This window comes from Carassius auratus, chromosome 35 (assembly GCF_003368295.1).
Source record: "Carassius auratus strain Wakin chromosome 35, ASM336829v1, whole genome shotgun sequence".
NCBI classification, from domain to species: Eukaryota; Metazoa; Chordata; class Actinopteri; order Cypriniformes; family Cyprinidae; genus Carassius; species Carassius auratus.
Window position 1 is genome coordinate 12,674,166 of NC_039277.1, and position 21,870 is coordinate 12,696,035.

Genomic DNA, 21,870 nt, shown 5'->3' on the forward strand with positions numbered 1-21,870 from the left:
TAAAAATGGATTTGAAGGCACTGATATTAAACATTCAGTTAAATGTACACTACTTTCATTTCTTGTAAAAATGGAAATCATGCTCAGAAATGATTATTTGATGTTCTGCATTCAAATCTCTCTTTTTTTCAAATAAGCATGATTGACCAAAAAAAAAAAAAATACATAAAAATACTATATATATATATATATATATTTGATCCTTTACCTTCATTTGTTACTATGAAACATTTTCAAATTAGTTGCATATGCAGAAACCCTAACTGATTATACTTTTTTTTTTTATTATTATTTGGCTAAGAACCATCTGCCTCTTTTTCAAACCGAAACTTAATACAGTATGTAAAACAAAAGATGGAAATGGCAGTATAACATAAAAAAAAAAAAAAAAAAAAAAAAACACAAGGACAATCCCCTTATGTGGTCATGGCACAGTCAGTCATAATATAATGTCAATGCTGTTCACCAACTGTGTTCACAGTGCACTCATTTGTGGCAATGGGGTGTAAGTTTAACCATTGGCCCCCTTTAGCTCACGAACAGCACACTAGCAGTAACAAGAGCTACTGAGTTTTTCTCTCAGACTCCAGCCTCCAGGCACCAGTAAGGTAACGCAGTCTGATTAAAACTAGATCCCGACCCATCTGTAGCCAACTCCAGAACGGCACCAACTTTGACCCTAAAATGTGCCATAAAACAAGTCTTCATTACCTCACAGAGGAAATCACATTCATTTTTCTGACATATACTAAAAATAGTTTTAATTGCCTACATGCAATTTAAATGCAATTATATTTCAAATCTGCCAGCACAAACCTTCGATCTCTGTCCAGTTAACAGCAACTTCTACTACAGGGATTTCAAAACACTGAGCAATGAAGAGAAGCTCCACATCAAAAGCCCTGCAAGGATAAGAACATTAATTAAAAGGTTAAAATTGAAACAATTATAACAATAACATGTAAGAAATGAAAGATTCAAATTTAAAAAAGTTTAAAATTACTTTTATCTAAAAAGTGCTTTTTGGAATTGGTGCTGTGTGCAAAAGTTGCAGAGATGCTTTGATACACTCTTACCAGCGTTCCACATGCAGACTGGAGAAGGTTTTCAAGGCAGCTTCACGAGTGAAGAGCTTAAAACCACATTGTGTGTCTTGAATCCCTCTCACACAGAAGAACCACACCAGGAAGTGGAATCCATACATCAGGAACGTTCGGAACAGAGACCGCTGTCACAAGAAGAATGAAAACGCAAACGTATTGACAATTTTCTCATGAACATAAACTTTTATACTCCAGTAGTTCGATATTTTGAGAAACATTGTTACCTGAGCCACTGATTCTTTTTCCAGGTGAGCTCTGGAACCACAGGAGATCACCATGTTATCCTGCATGGAAACATGAGAAAGGGAAAAGTTGTGAGTTTTTCAGAGGTCTCTTGGCAAGGAAAGGTCTGTTGGTAATCTGATACCCGTATCTCCTGGCTAAGCTTCAAACAGATTTAATCCACATACCACCCAGATATGGGCAATATCCCGCCTGTCTAGTTTTATTTACAAAAAGTGGAGTCTCACAGGCTTCTCATCGATGCTCTCAAGACCTTCTTCAACATTTTCAATGTCTGCAAATTTAGTCGCTCCGTCTGCATCAGCCATAAGAATGAGCCGTCCGCGACAGCTTAGAGTTCCCTGAGTAAATATAAACACAATAAGAAACAACAATCAACTAATTTATTACCTAAGTGGGTGCAAAATAAGGCTTTTAGCTGAGATTGAGCATATATTTGAACTTCTTCAGGCATCAAGCCATATAACTGATTAATTAGTGTGTTTGTTCATATTCCCAGCTGAGTGAGTCTTTCTTCAGATTTCAACTGAAATGTGGATATCGCACAAGAAGAACTAAGTGTTTTTGTACTGTTACCATTCTCACTGCACCACCTTTTCCACGGTTCTTCACCAGTGTCAAAACTCTCACTTTTTGCGCTCCATACTTCTTTGTGTATTTCATGGCAACCTGAGGATACAAGCATTCAATTTGAAAACATGCACAGTAACTATTTTATTATTGTTGTTTGTAATAAATAAATTATATATATATATATATATATATATATGTAAGAGAAGTACCTCTGTAGTTTTGTCTTTGCTGCCATCATCTACCACAATAACTTCATAGGTGAATGTTGGATTCTTCTTCTGTAAAATCAACAAGAAGGTTGATTTTATGCACTTTATTTTATGATTTCATATCGAGTGTAACTTCAGTTACAGCACTGCCCTCTAGTGGTGGAACACACAAACAGACTATTGAACAACTGGTCTGCACAAGAGGATCCGAAAGAATTCATTTCTGGATTCCAAAATGAACTCACACATTTATTGATATTATACTTTATATTTTGTAAGTACATATGTAACAGAACAATCACAGATATTTTAATCAGAAAAACCGAACTTAGCCATTGAGTCATTTAAATCAATTAAATACTGGACCTGTCTTTTCTCCAGGTAGTCCATGGCTTCATCCATCATAACAGGCACTGTGATAGGACAGAGATATGCATTAACAATATACATTCTCTTATTTCCAAGAGCATATTAATGATCTTGATCCTTAAGGATCCAGTAGGGATGCTAACCCAAAATTATATACATTGGTGGTCAAAAGTTTGGAATAATTAAGATTTTCTCACGCTCACCAAGGTTTCATTTAATTGATCAAAAGTACAGTATTATGAAAACATAAATTAAAAATCTGTTTTCTATTTCAATATATTTTAAATGTAGTTTATTCCGTTGATGGCAAAGGTGAATCTTCCAGATCATTACTCCAGTCTTCAGTGTCACATGATCCTTCAGAAATCATAACAGTTGTGTTGCTCAATATTTTTGTTGAAACTGTGATGCAAATAAATAAATAAACAAAATGCTTTTATTTATTCATCTAAGAATCCTGCAAAAAATTCAGCTTTGCTATAAAAAAAAAATTTAGTTTTAAAATGTATACAATTAGAAAGAGATATTTTTTTTAACCCCAAAATGTTTGTCCATCCATCATAAAAAGTTATCCACATAGGTTTTATAAAGGCCTTCAGATGCAAAGCGCTTGCTGCATTCACGTTTGTGTAATAAAAAAAAAAATCTCAAATCTTCAAAATCTCGACCAACATTCACTGCCATTATAAAGCTTGACAGTTTTAAATATAACTCTGATTGTATTTATCTGAAATAAATAAGAAAAACAAAAATTATATACACCAAGGATGGCTTGAGGGTGAGTACATTTCTAAAACTTCTAAATTATCTAAGCTAACAGAGTGTGTTAAAAATGTAAAAGATTGGATGACCAAAAAACAGTACATAGAATCATGTAGATTACAATTAGCAAATAGACGGATGTACTGTTACTTCCTCTACAGTCAGAAATCTGGGTGTTATATTAGACAGCAACTTGTCTTTTGAAAACCGTATTTCCCACGTTACAAAAACTGCATTCTTCCATCTTAGAAACATTGCCAAGCTACGAAACATGTTACCTGTTTCTGATGCAGAAAAGCTAGTTCATGCATTTATGATCTCTAGACTGGATTATTGTAATGCACTGCTAGGTGCTTGTCCTGCTTCTTCAATAAACAAGCTACAGGTAGTCCAAAATGCAGCAGCTAGAGTCCTTACCAGGTCAAGAAAATATGATCATATTACCCCTCTCTGCACTGGCTACCTATTAAGTTCCGTATCAGTTAGAAATTATCATTACTTACCTATAAGGCCCTGAATGGTTTAGCTCCTGCGTACCTAACTAGTCTTCTATCACGCTACAATCCATCACGCTCCCTAAGGTCTCAAAACGCTAAAAGAGCTAGAGCTTTCTCACATTTGACTCCCAAACTCCGGAATAGCCTTCCTGATAATTTTCTGTAAAGTTGCTTTCTAATGATTTGTATCGTAAAAAGCGCTATACAAATAAAAAAAAAAGAAAGAGTAAATGATGGCATAATTTGCATTTTTGGATGAACTATCCTTTTAAGATAGTTATTTTAAAAACATTTTAAAAACCTTAATTACTCCAAACCTTTAACCATCAGTTTCTACATATAACTGCATATACCATCAAAGCAACTCACATCTGAGTTCCTCATTGTATGACGGAACAACCACAGACAGCTCCAGCGATGGAGGGTCCATCAGACTGGGAAAAGACTCCTCCTTGCCATCTGCAGTCAAGAAGTGTTTCTCCTTCTCATGTCGAGTCTGATCTACAGTCTTAGCACTGACATGTAGTATGACAACAACCTGAAGACAACAACAGGTGTGACACAAGGGACTAACTTGTTCAACTGGACGAATTGGTGAAGCTCAAAGAAAGTGTCACTTATATATGCACAAGTATTTCAAAAACAAACATTTTCTTTCATAAAAACTGCTTTGTAAAACTTGTTTTACAAAATAACAAATCAACAAGAGCAATAATAAAAAATAAAAACAAAGAACAACCCTAATATAATATAAAGATGTATAAACACATATGAAAATGCTAATGATAAAAATGATATAAATGTACCAATAGTAAGACGATCAGCGACAGGATCATCGAATACTGCAATAAGTCATAATAAGAGAAATCCATCATCCGTGTCCCAGTAAACATTGCACTGCAGGGAAGCCGTCAGCAGTGTATAGCTAAACTACCCTACTGACGCATACAGAGCTGCCTTAAAACGAGCCTTTCGGCGACTTCGCAAGGCGGGACAAACATGAATGGGTGTTGTACTAAATTACGGAATAAATAGTTACATCTCCATTGTTGTACTTTACTTCCAGTCACACAGAAACACCTATGCGGATGTTGTCATTACGAAACACATCATCACAGCGGGCAAAGAACAAGCAGCGCCGCAGAGCGCCGGATGGGAAACGGCACTAGCGCCCCTCACTGGAGCGGAGGACGCGAGAGTCACGTCTTTACGTCACTGCAGTCTTCACGCGGCGCTTCCAAACATCATGGCGGCTGGTTTCAAGTAAGTGAGTTACCGCTACACAGCATGAATAACATGTGTAGATTGTTTCTGAAATATCTCTGGATAGTTAGATAATGACTTTGCTGTGTAATGGTAAATAACGGATACGTTTTTTTTTAGAACCGCAGAGCCTCTAGAATATCACAGGAGCTTTCTGGTGAGTTGATTTCTGTCTGCTTAGATTAAGTGTTATAACACTAATCCAATCATTCATCTTGTTTATTTTATATTCTTCAGAAAGAAAACTGTCGGCCAGATGGAAGGGAATTGGGAGAGTTCAGACCCACAACCTTAAATATTAGTAAGTATGGGATGCATATTAAAAAGAAAACACTCATTAAAATGATCAGAATTTTCAATGCTTTACAAATACAGAGATGTTATTAACCATAATTGGATGATGACTGTGGCCTTCTAGGCTCTATATCTACAGCTGATGGATCAGCATTGGTAAAAATTGGAAACACCACAGTGATCTGTGGGATCAAAGCTGTGAGGATCGTTTTTATTTTCCTAAAAATGATGATATGAGTGTTGATTATGACGTTAAAGCATTTTTCTTTCTTTCAGGAATTGACTATGCCACCATCTGATGCTCCAAATAAAGGATATATAGGTACATGTAAATTAGAATAGGATATTTGACTAATGTTATACATTGGGGTGTTAAATGAAATCTAACCCAAGTTCCTCTTCGCTCTCCAAGTCCCAAATGTAGATCTGCCTCCACTGTGCTCATCTAGATTCAGACCCGGTCCACCAGGAGAACAGGCTCAGAGTGCCAGCCAGTTTATCGCAGATGTCATTGAAAGGTACAACCACATTTGGTGTTTTTAATTTTTTCTTTTTCAAAAAGAAAAAAAAATCTCTGAAATGTTAACAAGACTGCAAATAATGTTTGCATGAAATAACATGTTTATTTGTTCTGCTTTTCAGTTCAGATTTAATAAATTTGGAGGAATTGTGCATTGAAAAATCTAAGGTAACTTTTTATATATACTTATTCATAAAATATTTAGTATTATTATAAATATACATATAAGATGCTAGAATACTACTTCTTATCAAATAGCCGTTTTCAAATCCTTTGCATTTCTTTTATAACTCTATTCTTCTAGCTTTGTTGGGTGCTGTACTGTGATATTATGTGTTTGGATTACGACGGGAACTTACTTGACGCCTGTATCATAGCTCTGCTGGCAGCTTTAAGGAACGGTGAGTGTTTCTTCTGAATATAACACATTCTCCGGATGTTATGATGACTAATAAAGACATTTCATATTTCTCAGCCCAACTCCCTGAAGCCACTATAAACAAGGAGACAGATTTAGCAGAAGTTGACATCCAGAAGAAGAGGCACTTGAAGATCAACCGGCATCCAGTTGGCTCATCATTTGCAGTATTTGACGAGTAATTAAAAACTTTTCTCTATTACACAACTGCAGCCTGGGTTGGTGTTAAAACACTTTTTAGTTTAGCCCAGATCAATTTGTCTCAAGAACAATATAATATTCTATAAAAATGATAAGAATGAGTTCAGGCACAATCTTTTCCATTTTCTCACTGAACAGCTCTATAATCATAGTCGACCCCACAGCGGAAGAAGAAAGCCTGTCAACAGCATTACTGACCGTGGTAACAGACGAGGAGGATCGACTCTGTGCCGTCCACAAACCAGGTGAACATTAAGACAATTGTGACATTCAGCTTTAAAATATGGATTTACATTTCATTTTAGCATGGGGATAAAGGGAAAATCTCACCTTGGACCCTTTTTATTAAATTTTAAGAATTCAGCTATCCAATAAAGAACCATATACTACTAATACTATTGCACTTTAAAATAAAAATATTTTTTAATAGTAGCGTTTAATAATCATAGAATTTTACATAACAGTAAAATTACAATGCTAATAATCATGTCTGCCTTACGTGAGCTTATATTCATCTTTGCATATTTCTTTGATTTAAATAATTACACTTTATGGTTTATTTACCTTTGATTTATGCTTTTGTTGACAAAAGATTCATAAACTCTCTTTACAAATTTAAAAAGCTTATTAGATCTACACAAACCATATTAATTAGCTTTTTTTTGTATGCATCCCATTTTTGAGGTCTGCAGATTTGATTGGCTTTTTTTTTTTTGAGATCTAGAATCAAATGTTGAATTTTGTTTTAGGTGGGACGTCGTTATCTGGTGAGAAACTGCAACACTGCATAAATCGGGCCATAACGAGAAACAAAGAAATCAGCAAACTGGTGGACAAAGTCTTTGAGAGCATGAAGACGGCGAAATAAACACACAGAGTCATGACGTTTTTATCTAAAAGATGTATTTTTCACTGTCAATATATACTTTCTTTTTTATCACAATAAAACTGCCGACAAAGAACATTTACAAAAATTCTGCCTCAGTGTTCAGAAATGTCATCCACTCACATGGTTTAGATTTTTTTTCTTCATAAGAATATACATCAACTCCCCCTCAGTATAACAAAATGCCATTTTAAAATGTGCCGTATAAAAACCGCACAGGTAATTGCATGCTGGGACAAGGCGGCCTATCACTCTGACATCCAGCAGTAGAGAGCATGTTTTCTCGTAACGGTAAAATTGAGCAACAGGTGATTGAGGCACATCTGTACGGCCCTTATTAGTGTGCGTAGGGTCCACCCTCTCAAGCCAAACAGGCTCTTGTTTAAAGGGCCATTTGGAAGGAGAATAAAGACAGCATGCTGTAGAGAACCCTACAAGAATCGTCTCATTTAATATCTTGTATTTCTTTAAAAAATACTGTAATACTCTAAGGTCCCCTGCTCTAAAAATCCTCGCAGTATATATTCATCTGTCCTGAGGTCAGGAGGGCAATTCCTGCACCCCTATGATCGTAAAAAAACAACTTTAGTCCGGTCAAGCCACAGTCAGTCCATAAAATGCTCCTGATCAAGCACAGTGCCGTCTGCTGACGTCCAGCCGGAGGTCATGATTTGGGGAGGGGCTGTGGCGTGCTGCGTTTCCTCTTACTTTTTGGCTGGTTGGCGGAATGTTGCCGCTGAAGTGGTGCTTGTGCCGCCGCCCCCACTGCCATACCCATTTGCTGCTGTTGCATTTGGTGCTGCAAGAATTGCAACTGTGTGAAAGGGAAAAGAAATGGATAATGAATATATGCAGTTAAAAATGTCCACACAGCAGCTGTGCCTCAGAAGCATCTCTTCCACTTAGTCATGGAGATAAATGTTATGAATGTAAACAAACTGACACCTTCACCTTTTAGTGTATCCCTGCCTCTATCAGTCCTTGCCATCAACTTATTCAAGTGTAGCCAAGTGTGGGAAAACCAGTCAAATGTTTTCCAACTTTTGGCTATATGCTTCTCATTATCTTAAAAAAAAAAACACTTGAATGATGCTTAATGTGAATATATATAAAGTTATAATTATACAGTTAAAAAGTTTGGGGTCTGTAAGTTATCTTTTTACTTTTATTCTGCAAGGACTGGTTCATACAAGGTGTTTAAAGTGTTTGAAGTACTTGAACCTTTTGAAATGTAAGTCCTGGAAAACCCTTGAAAAAACATCCATATTTATGAAAAGGTACTTAAAGTACTTGAATTTTTAAAAGGCAGTACTGTATATATGAAATTAGAGTTAATTTGTTTGTTTTCGAGAAAAACGATGTGTTCGCGAAAAATTAACAATGCAGTGCATCTGATATACATACAGAGCCATTCCACCTGGTTTTCGGGAGCGCATATCAATAGAAAGTTGAGTTTGTGGTAAAACCTTGGACAGTCCTTGCATTACATTGTTCTGTCTTTTGTTGCATGTGTTGTTTGTTTGGTTTTCAAGTCAAGCGCATTTGGGAAGGCATATAAAGTCTGAAGCGCTTTGTTATCATTAACAAGCGTGGAGCGCGTCTCCATCCCAGCAGCTCAGTTGTGAAACTCTTCTTCTGCATATGCTGTGAGTTTGGGTTGCTTAATGTTCATCTGGGAAAACAGTGTGCGTTATCTCAATAGATTTGTAATGGAAATCATTTATAGCTCATAATTTTCCAAATGTATGCTATAGCTTTCATTCTTCAGGTCAATCATATATTCATGAAAACAAAACAAACAAATTAATTTGTTTAAATAAGGAAAACGATAACTTTGCCATAGGTTGAGTCGAGTAAAGGTTAAAGTTGCCACAGTCATTGCATGCTTTGCATGTGCTGCAATTTATTTGTACCTTTTTGTTATTAGTTTATTAGAGTTTGAAAGATTATAATGGTTTGATAAGTGGGACCTCTGATTTTAGTCCTTGAATACCAAAAAATTAGGGCTTGAAAAGTCATTGAAAGCCCTGAAATTTAATTTAGCTTCATCTGTATGAACTCTGCAGTAAAGACATGATGAAAATTCAGCTTTTCCATCACATGAATAAATTACATTTTAAACATGTATTCAAAAAGAAAACATTAATATAGATTTGAATATTTCACAATATTATGGTTTTATAGTGTCTGTTGTTGTTGTTTTACCAAATAAATGCAGCCTTGGTAAGCATAAGAGACTTCATTCAAAAACATCAACATCTTACCAACCCCAAACTTTTGTTTAAACGGTCTACAAATGAATTTTGCTATTATTCTGAAATTTGGGATGCACTGGTATTAAAATTGTGGTCAATAAGCCAATAATTATTTTATTGTTCTGGCCCAACAACAGGTCAGTACTCTTTTGTATAAATAAGTAAAAAAAATAAAAAATAAAAATGAAACACTATAAGCTTAAATCATTTAGGCATCATAAATGTATAAGGTTCAGTATGAAAAAATTATATTCGTTTTGACATGTGATACTAAATTTAGTTTTTTTAATAATGTACTTTGAGTCTTAGATAGCAAAGGTAATCTAAATGTAAGAGTAAGGGAAATGAGCTGATAAATTAAATATACAATATCGAATGACACTGATTAATTATAATTGATCAGTATCTTACATTTTAGAGATAATTTGAAAAATACCTCTAACTGGTTGTGTTGTACATTGTATAGATCAATATTTCATGTATGTATTACAAGTTTTCGTTGCCTCTCCGACTAGCTCTGACAATGGAAGTGTTTCAACTAAAGCAGAGCTGCTGAAAGGAAACCACCATTCATTATCACTGCAGTGAAAACAGATGCAACACTCTGGACAGACATCAACCGTGTTTGCAGAAGCTTGGCGAGGCTGAAAAAGGGAGGAATGGAAGACTCGGGGATAATCGATGCGAACAACAAACTGTGAGGAACAGGAAAGGATGAAGCGGGTGCAATAAAATTAAAACTGCAATGCAGCCGTTTGTCAGTTATCCTCTATTACACACACACACACACACACTGCCATGCTTTCAATTATTGTCAGTAAGACAGCAACTTCAACTTGCATCTCAGCTGGCACTAATGCAAGAGTTCGGCTGTTACTTGGGTCAGATGCAGGGCAGGAGAGTGGGCCAATCAGTGTGAGCTGTGCGTGATGATGGATAAAACAGCATGTGTCATGCTTTTAAATTAAATCTGATGAAATGAAAACTTCCTAAGAAATAAGGCATTCCTGAAGGTTTGACAGATTTCATCTCAACTTCTATGAAACATGCTTCTCAAGAGTCTATTAAGAGATAAGCCGATGCCACAAGCTTATATGAAAATGTTGCTAAAAGCTTAGAAAAATGGTAACTCAGAACATGGCATAAGAACAATACGTAAACAACACAAAGCTTTACACGTCGGTCAGAAGTAGTCAGAGTTATTGATGTGCTTCTTATGATTAACAGTGTTTAGCTGTGTAGTGTGGAACATTTCATTTAAAGAGTGAATGCATAGATGTCATATAACAGACTGATCTTTCACCAGACCTTTGAATGTCAAATGTTAAACTTAGTACCAAATAACAGGTACTATTTGGGGCTATGACTCTGTTTCAAAATTTTGGGTTCAGTAAATTATTATTATTATTTTCTTTTTATCAAGAATGCATTAAATTGATCAAAAGTGACAGTACAGTAACAAATTAACAAAAAAAATATTTTCACAAAATATTAAGCAGCACAAACTTTTTAACATTGGAAATGTTTCTTGAGCAGCAGATCAGTATATTAGAATGATTTCTGAAGGATCATGTGACACTGAGGACTGGAGTAATGATGCTGAAAATTCAGCTTTGCCGTCACAGTAATAAACAACATTTTTAACATATACATCTGAAAATATATTCAAATAGAAAACAGTTATTTGAAATTGTAATAATATTTCACAATATGAAGTTTTTATTGTATTAATGATCAATGAAATGCAGTCTTTGTGAACATTAAACTTCTTTCAAAAGCTTTTAAGAATATATACTGACCCCAAACGTTTATAAATATAAATATATATATATGATAATAATAATCATTCAAATAGAGGTTTTAAAATCGATTATTTTAGGTGATAATTATATATTATGAATCATGTTGGAATAGTGTGAACTGAAGAATCATGCCCATTAAGAACAGAAAAGTGTATAAAAGATTTAATTTAGGCTTTTATTCACATATAAACATTGATCAGCAAACATAAACAGGAGCTCAACCAAACTTGCTTGAGGTGTTGGAACAGACCTCACTGGTTCTTGCGGGAGGTCAAACGTAATGTGGTGACATTAGAGAATGGACCTCAGTGGTTCTTGTGTGTCAAACAAGCATGCTTGAGCTTCTGTGACCAAATTTGAACGCTGTAAAAATCGTTAGCTGATCAGTGTTTATATGCAAATAAAAGCCTTAAATAAATCGGCTCACCATGTACAGCAATCATGTCTCTTTAGAAGACTTTTGGAGAATTTTTGGTGAACAGACATAGAAATCTCTCAGAATATACATATATATTCATGTTTTCTGAAAGATTTCCTACGGGTTTGGACTGGCATGAAGGTTAATAAATGATAACAGAATTTTCCATTTTGGCATGAAATAACCCTTCAAGAATGTTGATTTCGAATTCACTTTGTCTTCAAAAGATCAGTCAAAGGGGAATTAGTGTCTGAGAGGTCAAAGGTCAGTCTGCTATACACATGTCTATGGGTGGATGAGGTCAAAGTTGCTGCATTACTTGGATCTGTGGCTGGTGCTGTTGCTGGAGCCTCGGGGACGGTAGGCTGGGCCCGGACCCCTCCAGACCACAACCCAGCTGGGACAGCACTACCACGGACAGAGGGGTGGGGTGGAGGAGGAGGAAGAGGAAGAGGTGGGGAGGGGGGGAAAGAAAAGGGTGGGGAAGGAGGTAACAGGAAATAAAAGGTAGAACGTAGCAGAAAGAGGAAAAGTGGCATCCACCATCATGTTAATCAAATGACAAACTCATAATTAAAACCACAGGTCTAATTAACTTTGATCTCTGTTGAGATTAGTATGGCACACTACAAAATCTGAATTTATTAGTATATCTAGTCGTTGTGTTAGTGTCTGTTAGAGATATCTAGACTAGAGATGTACTCGAATAACAGTGAGAGGAGTGGCAGAGAAATGAAACGCATGTGTCCAGTGCATGGGTCCGAACCTGCTGCCTGAGGAGACATGAATCCACCCACTCCGGTCAGATTGATGACTGCCGTCTGTTGTGTGGACAGACCCTGTTCTGCCGTCAGACCTGGATCAGCCTGATTCAAAGAGGACAACTCAATTACTTAAAGGGGTCATATTAGGAATGTTCATTTCGGTTATTTTTCCAGACCGACAACCGACGCTCATTAACCGTTAACCAACAAGATTATTTTAAATTAGAACTGAATTAAATTAGAAAGGATAAGTGTCTGTGACCCGTTAAAAAAAAGAGAAAAAAAATACTGAATGAAAGTATCGGTTCATTTTTGTGATGCGCGAAAGGAAACCAGACGGCAGAAAGCGGCATCCTATTTTTCTTTAGGCTTATTTTATGCACAAAGATTTGTTTTTATTGTGAATGTAAACAAATAAAGGCAAACGTTTCAGTTTCGTTTTAGACTAAATTAATCCATTTTGGCCTGCCGTTTATGTTACTATAACTTCTTATGGTTTTTTTTATTCTTGTTCTTTTTTAAATAGGCTACTGTTAATTGAAAGAATTTGCGGTTGATTGATAGCATAGCCATGTTTACAGTGTTTATTTTAATGTTTGTAAACATTTCGAGTCGGAATTGAGCTTAGTTCTGAATTAAATAATAAAATGCGACATTAATAACACAATGTATCTATTTATTTTTCTCTAAAAAAAAAAACAATTTATTTTAACCATGCAGCAAACACTTAAATATTTTTATAAATTATTGAAAATAAATTAATAAAATACTTTTTAAACCATTTAAATGATTGTATTAATCGGTCAAAATACTTAAGATTGGTAAAGTCAGTGTGTCTGACTCACCGCCTCCCCCTGCTGCTGGGGGCTGGATGTAGCGGACTGACTGCTTTGCTGTTGAGGGGAGAACTGAGACAACTGCTGCTGCTGTAGAGAGTTAAAAATCAGTGGTCCCGTAGGGAGCTGAAAGAAAGGGAAATACAAACATAAATAGGAGGGAAAGAGAATCATCTTCACAAAAGCCAATACTTCAACTACAAAAGCTCTTTCACCTGAAGAAGGTTGAGCGGTCGCAGTCCCGGGCTGTTGTTCAGGCCAAAAGGCCCACCTGATGGAACAACAATAGTGACTGAAAACTTGTAAAAGTCCCTGATGAACATCTGACAAAACAGGGGGAATTCACAGAGAGTTTACCTGCTGGAGAAGCAGACTGCATGGCAGGAAGAGCTCCAGACATGAGACCACCAGAGGGCAGTAGCCCACTCAGGGGTATACCAGACGCCAGAGCACCAGGACTACAACCCAGCATTGGGTTAGAACCACTCATCAGAGTCTGCGGACTGCTGTTAGAAACCACAAACAGAGTTTGTCATCGTTTTTTTTTACTTTCATATCTCCAAAAAAGAGAGTCACAAATATGGGTTCTTACCAAACCGAGCCAACCACGTTGATGAAGTTGAGCCCTGCTTGGTTTGTCATGACCTGTGAAGATGTGGTGCTGGATGTGGGGAGGGGAATAGTCATGACAGGCAGGGTCATCTGCTGTTGGGTGAAGGAAGTCAGCAGGGTGGGCTGCTGTGGAAGCGAGGGGTCCTGAGGGGTGGGCGTTACTGAAGGCGTGGCACTCTGAACGTCGGCAGGGTGTGGCGTAGAACACGGCGTGTTGGTGGGTGTGGGTGTGGAGGGCTTGGGAGTACCTGATCCTTTGGAGTAAAATCAGATGAAAAAGACTAAATAAAGATCTGGCTAGCAAGCAGTGACAGTTTTCTATCTGTGAATAGAGTGAGACTCACTCTGCATGGGTGAGAGAGCAGCAGGGGACAGCAGGCCAAGCTCCATGGAGTGTTTCCGGGACAGCGACTGATTCTTCGTGGGTGGAGGGGTCGGGCACTTGAGATGACCGCTTGAGGCCTGTGTACTGTACGGGTTTCCTAGACAACAGGAGGGAGTGTTTGTTTGTACACTTTTTAAAGTGGAGAGACACAAACATATTGAGATAGAAGAGAGGAAATGAGATTGAGACATGATGGAGATCGGAACTGAACTACGTTTATCTCAAAAACTGTGATGCTGTGATGTAAGAACCATTATTAATAACAGAGCAGCAATAATAACTGATATAAAATGAAAACTAAATCAGCATATTATAATGATTTCTGAAGGATCATGTGACACTGAAGAATAAAGTAATGACAGCTGAAAAATTCAGCTTTGCTATCACGGAAATAAAATACACTTAAAAATATATTCAAATAAAAAAACCTTTTGCAATTTTAATATTTCACAATATTACAGTTTCTACTGTATTTTTAATCAAACCCCCTACACCCCCCCCCCTCATATATATATATTTGTGTGTGTGTGTGTGTATACAGAACACACACACATACATATGTATTTTTATATGCATTCTGTTCTTCTCTTGTTAATACATTACATTCGTCTCACCTGAGGCGGCGCAAGCTGAGCCGGCTGGCAGTTTGATAGGAGGAGGTCTATGTTTAACACCCTTTCCTAAAACTGAAGACTGGACAAGCGCTGAGAAACCATCAGCCTGCATCAAAAACAACATCCATCAAAATGCACCAATCTTAGACTGAACCATGGCAGAATTTCATAACATTCATGTGGACAAGCAATTATTTCGGTGCCCATTTTCTAAATCTGTCACATAAATCTCTAATCGAACACTTGGGATTTGTCTAGAAAGGCAGGAAAAGAGCAGATCTGCCTTGTATCTATTTCTTGTAGCCTAAACTGCAAAAGAAGCAACATCTGATGTTTACAAACCTGATCCAAATTAGATTAAAATCTGTTTTTTTGCAGCATGTCTTCGGAGTCGGAACAGTCACGTGTGATGTCATATATCAAAGTGTCTCACCTCGTTTTCCCTGGAGGGGGAGAGCTGGCCTTGGGACCCTGCACTGCCTGAGTTGTGCAACATCTTCACCTGACATTTAACGTCCCGTTCATAGACCTCCTTATACTGCATCAGAAACCTGTTTCACAGGAATATTTTCATGGCGGCTGAGTGCAACCAAGACCCAAAACAACACATCATGGCTCCTGTACTTACCGAACAGCGTCTGTCCTTGAACCTATGAGGAATCTACAAACCACAGAGAAAATAAAAGATCAGGTAAGTGCAACAGCAATTAGACAAACTAACAACACTTTACTCTCATCTCAGAATAGTGAATGTGAAAAAACGTGAAATAAGTGATGAAATAGTCAAATGTACGGTGGGTGAATGAGGTGTGGATCTGTGACATCCTCCTCTGATTTGAAGTCTTTGGCGCTGTAGATTTTCCCGTACACCTGCGGGTCCCCCATAGACTGGAAGATAGTGACTTTTGTTCTTTGAGGCTGACCTCCTACCTCACACTCAAAAATATAGTCGTCTCTCACATCCTGTTCAACGACAAAGACAGCATATCACACAGATCAAATAACAAAAACCTGTATTTTTTATTTTTCTTACTAGCATATTATAGGGTCTATATGTACAGTCTAGTCCCTATGTAAGATTTGCATAACTGTGTTACCTGTGCAGGCCAAACAGTGGGCTGAGTGTCATCTAGTTTAACAGAGCTCCCTGCCACTGCATATTTCTCCACCTGGAAGCACAAAGAAAAACCTGGTTTCACAGATTTGAATAAAAAAAAAAAGGAAAACGTCCAAACATCCCATCTCAGAATACTGAAGGACACAAGAATGTTAAAATGATCTTAAAGTCATATTTATAATTTTTTTTGGACCTACAGAAAAGAGAGAGATGCTACTTGTACGTTCATTGAACTGCATTACAGCAACTCACATCAATTTCTGATGGGACAGACAGCTGAAAACTGCTCTGTTTCCACATGTCCACACACTGCAGGAAAAACACAAAACAACCACACTAGTCAAAAAAGATATAATAAAGCACTTTAAACGAGAAGTTTGATTTACACATTGCTGAATAAAAGCAATTTCTTTTTAAAAACATTTCTTCCTGACGGCAAACTTTTAAACAATGTTGTACGTTTCACATTTTACCATGTTTAAAACCTGTTAACTGTCACCTGTCCCCTCTGTGGGACGCCTACATTTACTTCACTATATAAAAATTAAATCGAATCTAATCTTGACAAAGTATGTATCGTTGGAAAGGTCTAAGACTCCCAAATATATATTTTTCCAATGTTTTTTGTTAAAATTGATGTAGGAAAAGTAATCGATTAATTTATGACAATAGTGCACCCTCAAAAATCTAAATTATAACTGGAGTTTTGACCTTTGTTTAAAAAAAAAAAGACTTCTTTGTTGCCTTTTTCTCTATCACATTTTAGAAATCATCAGAAATTATATATCGACTGAAAACTTAAAATCTCAAAATTCATCCTTTAAAACCCATTTTAAAATTAGACATTGCATTACCATGTAAATGGTACATCAATTTCATGTTACATAATATTTTAATTCATGAATGATACAAATTTAAGTTTGGATCATGCACTAAAAAGTCTATGTTCAAAAATGTTAGTGACAGTCATGGGGTTAAATCCATTTACCCAAAATCAGAACAGAACTTAAAACTGCTTTGCAAATTCCGTCTGTGTCTTTGACTCACATTTCCAGCTTTGGAGATCTTCAGGTCTATGGAAGGAGCAGGTTTCCTCTCTTTCCTCCTCTGCAGGTAGTCCAGGAGCCGCAGCTGTGGCAGTGCAGGGCAGTGGCTCATCATCTCCTGCTGTCTGTTGAGCGCTGCTTGAGAATGCCTCCTAAAACACCTGCCGAGAGGAGAAACATGACATGCATCAGCTGATAAATGTTGAATTTGATCACCTGCTTTTGGATTTCATGATATATCTGTATCAGTACAACGTTTGAAGCCTTTGACTTTGATAAACCACATGAAATGATCCTCTTATTTAGCTTTTCACAGAACATAGATTCTCGTCAGATTCTTGCACTCAGCCTACACAGGCAAAACGACTGTTTTTGTTAGCTGCATGCAGTGAAGACAAATCGTGTTTTGGTCAAAACCACTCACAATACAATGAGAGATCAGAACAGCAGCGGCTTTTCAGTTCACAGATGGGGACTAACCACAGACACAATAAAAGATCTACACTGTGCACGTCAACATAAGCTCTGTGGGTTTCTTGGGTGCAAAATGTTAGCAGTCACAAACAATCACACGACACACTGAGCCGCAGATGACAGGAACTCATCATAGACCGTTTGATTTAGTTTAAGGATGACTGATGATCGAGCGAAACACACAGTTCACTGAAGCAAAAGAGTTAAATGTGTCACCGCTTCATGGATCGCGTGTTCATCTTCTGTTTGTTGTAGAGTAGACGGTTGGTGGTGCAGCTGACAGAGACGGAGGGGTCCAGACACAGAGGCTCTGCTGTGGCCAGAATCAACTGACTCTCCAGCTGAAGTTTATCATCCTGTAAACACACCAGAACCACATGAGAAACCGTGCATCCTCTATACTTCACACTGCTGCGAATCTGTCACTTTAATGGTCTTTGTCGGTCTACAGTACTTGTCAAAAGTTTGGAGTCAGTACGTTTTTTTTTTTTATAGAACTAACATTTAACTCAGCTAAGATGCATTAAATTTACTTCTATTTAAAAAAAAATGCTGTTGTTTTGGAATTTGTATTCATCGAATCCTGAAATGTATCAGTTTCAACAAATATGTTAAGAAATACAACTCTTTTCAACATTGATAAGTTAAGTTCTACCATGTGATTTTGTCACTTTTATTCTTTTTTTAAATTTTTGTTTTTAAAATTCCATTTCACTTTAATTTATTTTTATTTCAGATTTAGTAATGATAGTATTTTAACTTCAATTTAATTAGGTGCCAAAGCAACATTTCAATTATTTTTTTTAATTTCAGTTAATATTTATATATTATTTCAGTTTTATTTTAATTAACAAAAACTATTTAATATCAATTTAAGTAAACAATAAAAACAACAACACTGTTCTGAAATTGATATAGTGCAGCATTTTCCACACTGATCATATTAATAAGCATTTCTTAAGCAGCAAATCAGCATATCAGAATTATGTCTGAAGCTCACATGACACTGAGGACTGAAGTAATGGCTGCTGAAAAGTTCTTTTAAATTATAATAATATTTCACAGTATTGCTTAATGAACTTAAAGAGACTTCTGTCAAACATGTTCAAATAACCTTACTGACCTCAATGTTTTAAATGCTAACAGATAGCGTCCCCTCACCTGTGTCCACTTGTGGTGATCGCTTGTCATAGCATGAACGTCACAGATCAGGGTCTGGGGGGCCGAAGATAGATGACTTAATTACAAGACTACAGAAAAAATGTCTTTCTAAATACAGAACAGAGACTGCTGGTCAGTTATTGACCTGCATAGTGGGTCTCAGCAGGATGTGCCGGCTCTGGTAGGTGGGCATCTTTGCATTTCCAGACTGTCGGTAGTCCCTGACCTCAGCTATGACACAGCCACAGTGGAATATGTTTACCTGACAGAACAGAAGCAGAAAAATTAATCTAGGCTGGTGGTTTATGCATCAGTTCGACAGAATGCTATAAAACTCTACTGCCTGGAGTTATAATTTAATTCTAAAATTAATTCTGAACCAGTATTATTTAGTTACTGAAATAGTGTTTGTTAATATGTCAATTTAGTTTTCCTTTTAATATTTTGAAGTCAGTTTTAGAAATAGCCATTTGTTATGTGCTTGTCATGTGCCATTTTATAATTCTAATTAGCTTCATTTTATTTCAGTTTTAGTAATTCAACTTATTTTATTTTAGTCACTTGTCAAAGCAACATTTCTAATCTTCGGTTAAGTTAAAATATTTTATATCAGCTATATCGGTTTTAGATTTAGTTAACTACAACACTGTTGTTCTTATATATAAATAGACTAAACGTGAAATATTTAAAATGTCATGGATAGCAGAAACCAGCCAAAAAAAAAAAAAAAGTTTAAACTTTTAGACTACACATTAAAAAAAAAAATCTACATTTTTGTTCAGTTACCCCACTCACCTGTGATTTTTCTAGAAGGTCTACAAGGATGGGCGGAAGCTCCTCGGCATCCAGGTACTCCAGTAACTCGGTTTCTTCATAGCGAAGTCGGATTGTTTCTGAATCTTATCGGTTGGGATAAAAAAACATCAGTTCAAGAGCGAGTTTCTTAACATGTAATATGAAAAGCTCAGCTGATTTAAACATAAAAAATAAAAAATTATCAAAAGCAGACAGTACCAGATCCATTTTTTCCTCTAAGCATAAGTGAGTATCCTTCATTTCCGGGGTACAGGTTGACCACCAGACATGAGACTGACTCCTGCGAGACCAGCTTCTCTAGTAGATTCACATTTCTCCTCAGTTTCTACAGAAAGAGGGCAGAAAGGATAATAAACATATACATATATATATATATATATATATATATATATATATATATATATATATATATATATATATAATACAAAAATTATAAAATGCATGATTTTATAAAGTTATAAAATCCCACCCTACAGTTTTTCTCACTTAATGTCTTGTTTCGTTAAAAATATATATTTATATATATAAAATGATGGCAGTAAAGATGGTTGTGAATGCTACTTCATTTGATGTGTTTAACAGAAGATGAAAATGACCTTCAACTCTGGTTCTTTTTCACACTCTTCAATGTACAATTCATAAAGCTTCTGATACAAGGATTTCCTTCCACCCGAGGTCACCCGTCTCTTCGCCGGTCGCTGACGAGCACTTTCAACAATGTACTAAACAAGAAATAACAATGTTATAGAACAGTAATAGAATACATGCAGGTATTCTTCTGCACGGTGATTTCCAAATTTGCATTTAAAACAATAAAGGTACATTATAATGGATACAAATAAGCAACCCTATGTTCAAACAAATGTTAAGTATGCACTAAAATAATAATTTCGCACAAATACCTCAGCCCGATCCAATGCATATTCTAAGACTTGTTGCTGTGGGAGAAAAAGAAATGAAAATGCATGAGATAATCTCTCACACTTTCCAAACAAGTCATCCAGAATGTCAGATATTATCAAATCAATCCCATATTGTTAAATAAAACCCAATCCTGCTAAAAATGCATCTTTAAAACAAATCTGCAGTTCTTACCATTGTGGTTGCTGTGTGACAGGAGGCGATGTTGTGTTACACCAGCACTGTCGCCTCCACACACACACCATTCAAGCCCTGAGATCAGAGAGACAGTTCAGAAACACACTCCAGGGTGCATGCTCCTGTCAGCTGACAGTTTCCATTCAAAACTCAAGCCCAACGACAAGCGTATGAACGCGAAGACACAGAGTATGAGACATGAACTCAGCTCATTCAGACAGTGATGCATCTGTATGTACATGCAGTCACAACTTCTGCTAAACAAAAGTGGCGAACTTCTACAGGATGATGACAAAGTATGTGTTAAAGGATGCAATAGCAAGCATTCATGAAATGCAAGGGAATATCAGTCCAGCAGAAGAAGGCAAAACTTCAGCACTGCAGCTTCAGCAAACGACAGGCTGGCTAACCAGAGCTAACAGCTCACTTCAAATACACAGCTCCACAGAACACGAGCAGCTGACAGAGCGCGGCAGAGCGGGACAGCGGCGACAAACATCACAAGCGACTTGCCAGTCCAGTTGCATCACCACAGGCAGGAAATCCAAAGCAAGAAGCGGAATAAACGTCCCAGTGCCTTCAATGAAAAAAACTCACAGCAGCCATTTTAGTTCCAGTGTAACAACAAAATCCAAACTTCCGGTGTGCGCAAGAGGGTCTGGCTGCAGACATATGGGCGAGTGGAGCTCCACTCAAGAGCGGAAATACGTCACCTCCACTAGGGACGCCGCCGCCATGTTGGACCGGGCCACACTTTCCGTAGAATTACGTCGCCTCCACTAATGACGCGGCCGCCATGTTGGTCCGGGTAACACTTTACGTAGAATTACGTCGCCTCCATGGGGGCGAGTGGAGCTCCATTTAAGAGGGAAAATATGTCACTACCACCAAACTTTCGTTTTGTATTACTTGTTATATACACGTATAAAGGGTGCTTTGCCAGTTATGTCACCTCTTTGTACGTAATGTTAATATGTTCTGTACTTTTATCTTTGTTACTTTTACCTAGTAGAAAAAAAAATATATATATATATACTAATCTTTTACGGTTTATGACATCAATTTGTTCATGTTTGTTTTACCAGTGTACAACTGCCAATGTAACATTCCATACATTTTAGAAAGTTAACCTTA

At 36.8% G+C, this 21,870-nt stretch overlaps 3 protein-coding genes across 8 annotated transcripts; 1 reads left to right on the forward strand and 2 right to left on the reverse strand.

Annotated features, from left to right (window-relative positions):
• Positions 1-180: 180 nt before the first annotated feature.
• LOC113054455 (dolichyl-phosphate beta-glucosyltransferase-like) lies at positions 181-4,822 on the reverse strand. Its single transcript, XM_026220035.1, has 10 exons — positions 4,563-4,822; positions 4,126-4,294; positions 2,495-2,541; positions 2,129-2,197; positions 1,923-2,015; positions 1,574-1,687; positions 1,328-1,387; positions 1,077-1,228; positions 817-902; positions 181-679 (listed from the first exon to the last, which is right to left on the reverse strand). The coding sequence occupies exons 1-10, from the start codon at positions 4,647-4,649 to the stop codon at positions 564-566; spliced, it is 993 nt and encodes a 330-aa protein (XP_026075820.1). The 5' UTR covers positions 4,650-4,822; the 3' UTR covers positions 181-563.
• Positions 4,567-7,421, forward strand: LOC113054454 (exosome complex component RRP43-like). Its single transcript, XM_026220034.1, has 11 exons — positions 4,567-5,019; positions 5,140-5,176; positions 5,257-5,320; positions 5,438-5,511; positions 5,590-5,635; positions 5,726-5,831; positions 5,956-6,001; positions 6,138-6,234; positions 6,309-6,429; positions 6,591-6,697; positions 7,202-7,421. The coding sequence occupies exons 1-11, from the start codon at positions 4,760-4,762 to the stop codon at positions 7,318-7,320; spliced, it is 1,077 nt and encodes a 358-aa protein (XP_026075819.1). The 5' UTR covers positions 4,567-4,759; the 3' UTR covers positions 7,321-7,421.
• Positions 7,339-21,759, reverse strand: LOC113054452 (transcription factor SPT20 homolog). 6 transcript variants are annotated; one of them, XM_026220028.1, is made up of 24 exons: positions 21,334-21,758; positions 20,734-20,811; positions 20,541-20,576; positions 20,235-20,360; positions 19,837-19,963; positions 19,618-19,721; positions 18,968-19,084; positions 18,823-18,876; positions 17,878-18,017; positions 17,189-17,348; positions 16,394-16,450; positions 16,122-16,193; positions 15,818-15,987; positions 15,653-15,685; positions 15,458-15,575; positions 15,025-15,130; positions 14,370-14,507; positions 14,006-14,279; positions 13,771-13,919; positions 13,629-13,684; positions 13,423-13,539; positions 12,580-12,679; positions 12,133-12,221; positions 7,339-8,152 (listed from the first exon to the last, which is right to left on the reverse strand). In XM_026220028.1, the coding sequence occupies exons 2-24, from the start codon at positions 20,734-20,736 to the stop codon at positions 8,003-8,005; spliced, it is 2,496 nt and encodes an 831-aa protein (XP_026075813.1). In that variant the 5' UTR covers positions 20,737-20,811; positions 21,334-21,758; the 3' UTR covers positions 7,339-8,002. The 6 variants fall into 6 exon arrangements, with proteins under 6 accessions (XP_026075813.1, XP_026075812.1, XP_026075811.1 ...); XM_026220027.1 differs by having other exon boundaries at positions 21,250-21,758; XM_026220026.1 differs by having other exon boundaries at positions 21,164-21,758.
• Between the last annotated feature and the right edge of the window lie 111 nt (positions 21,760-21,870).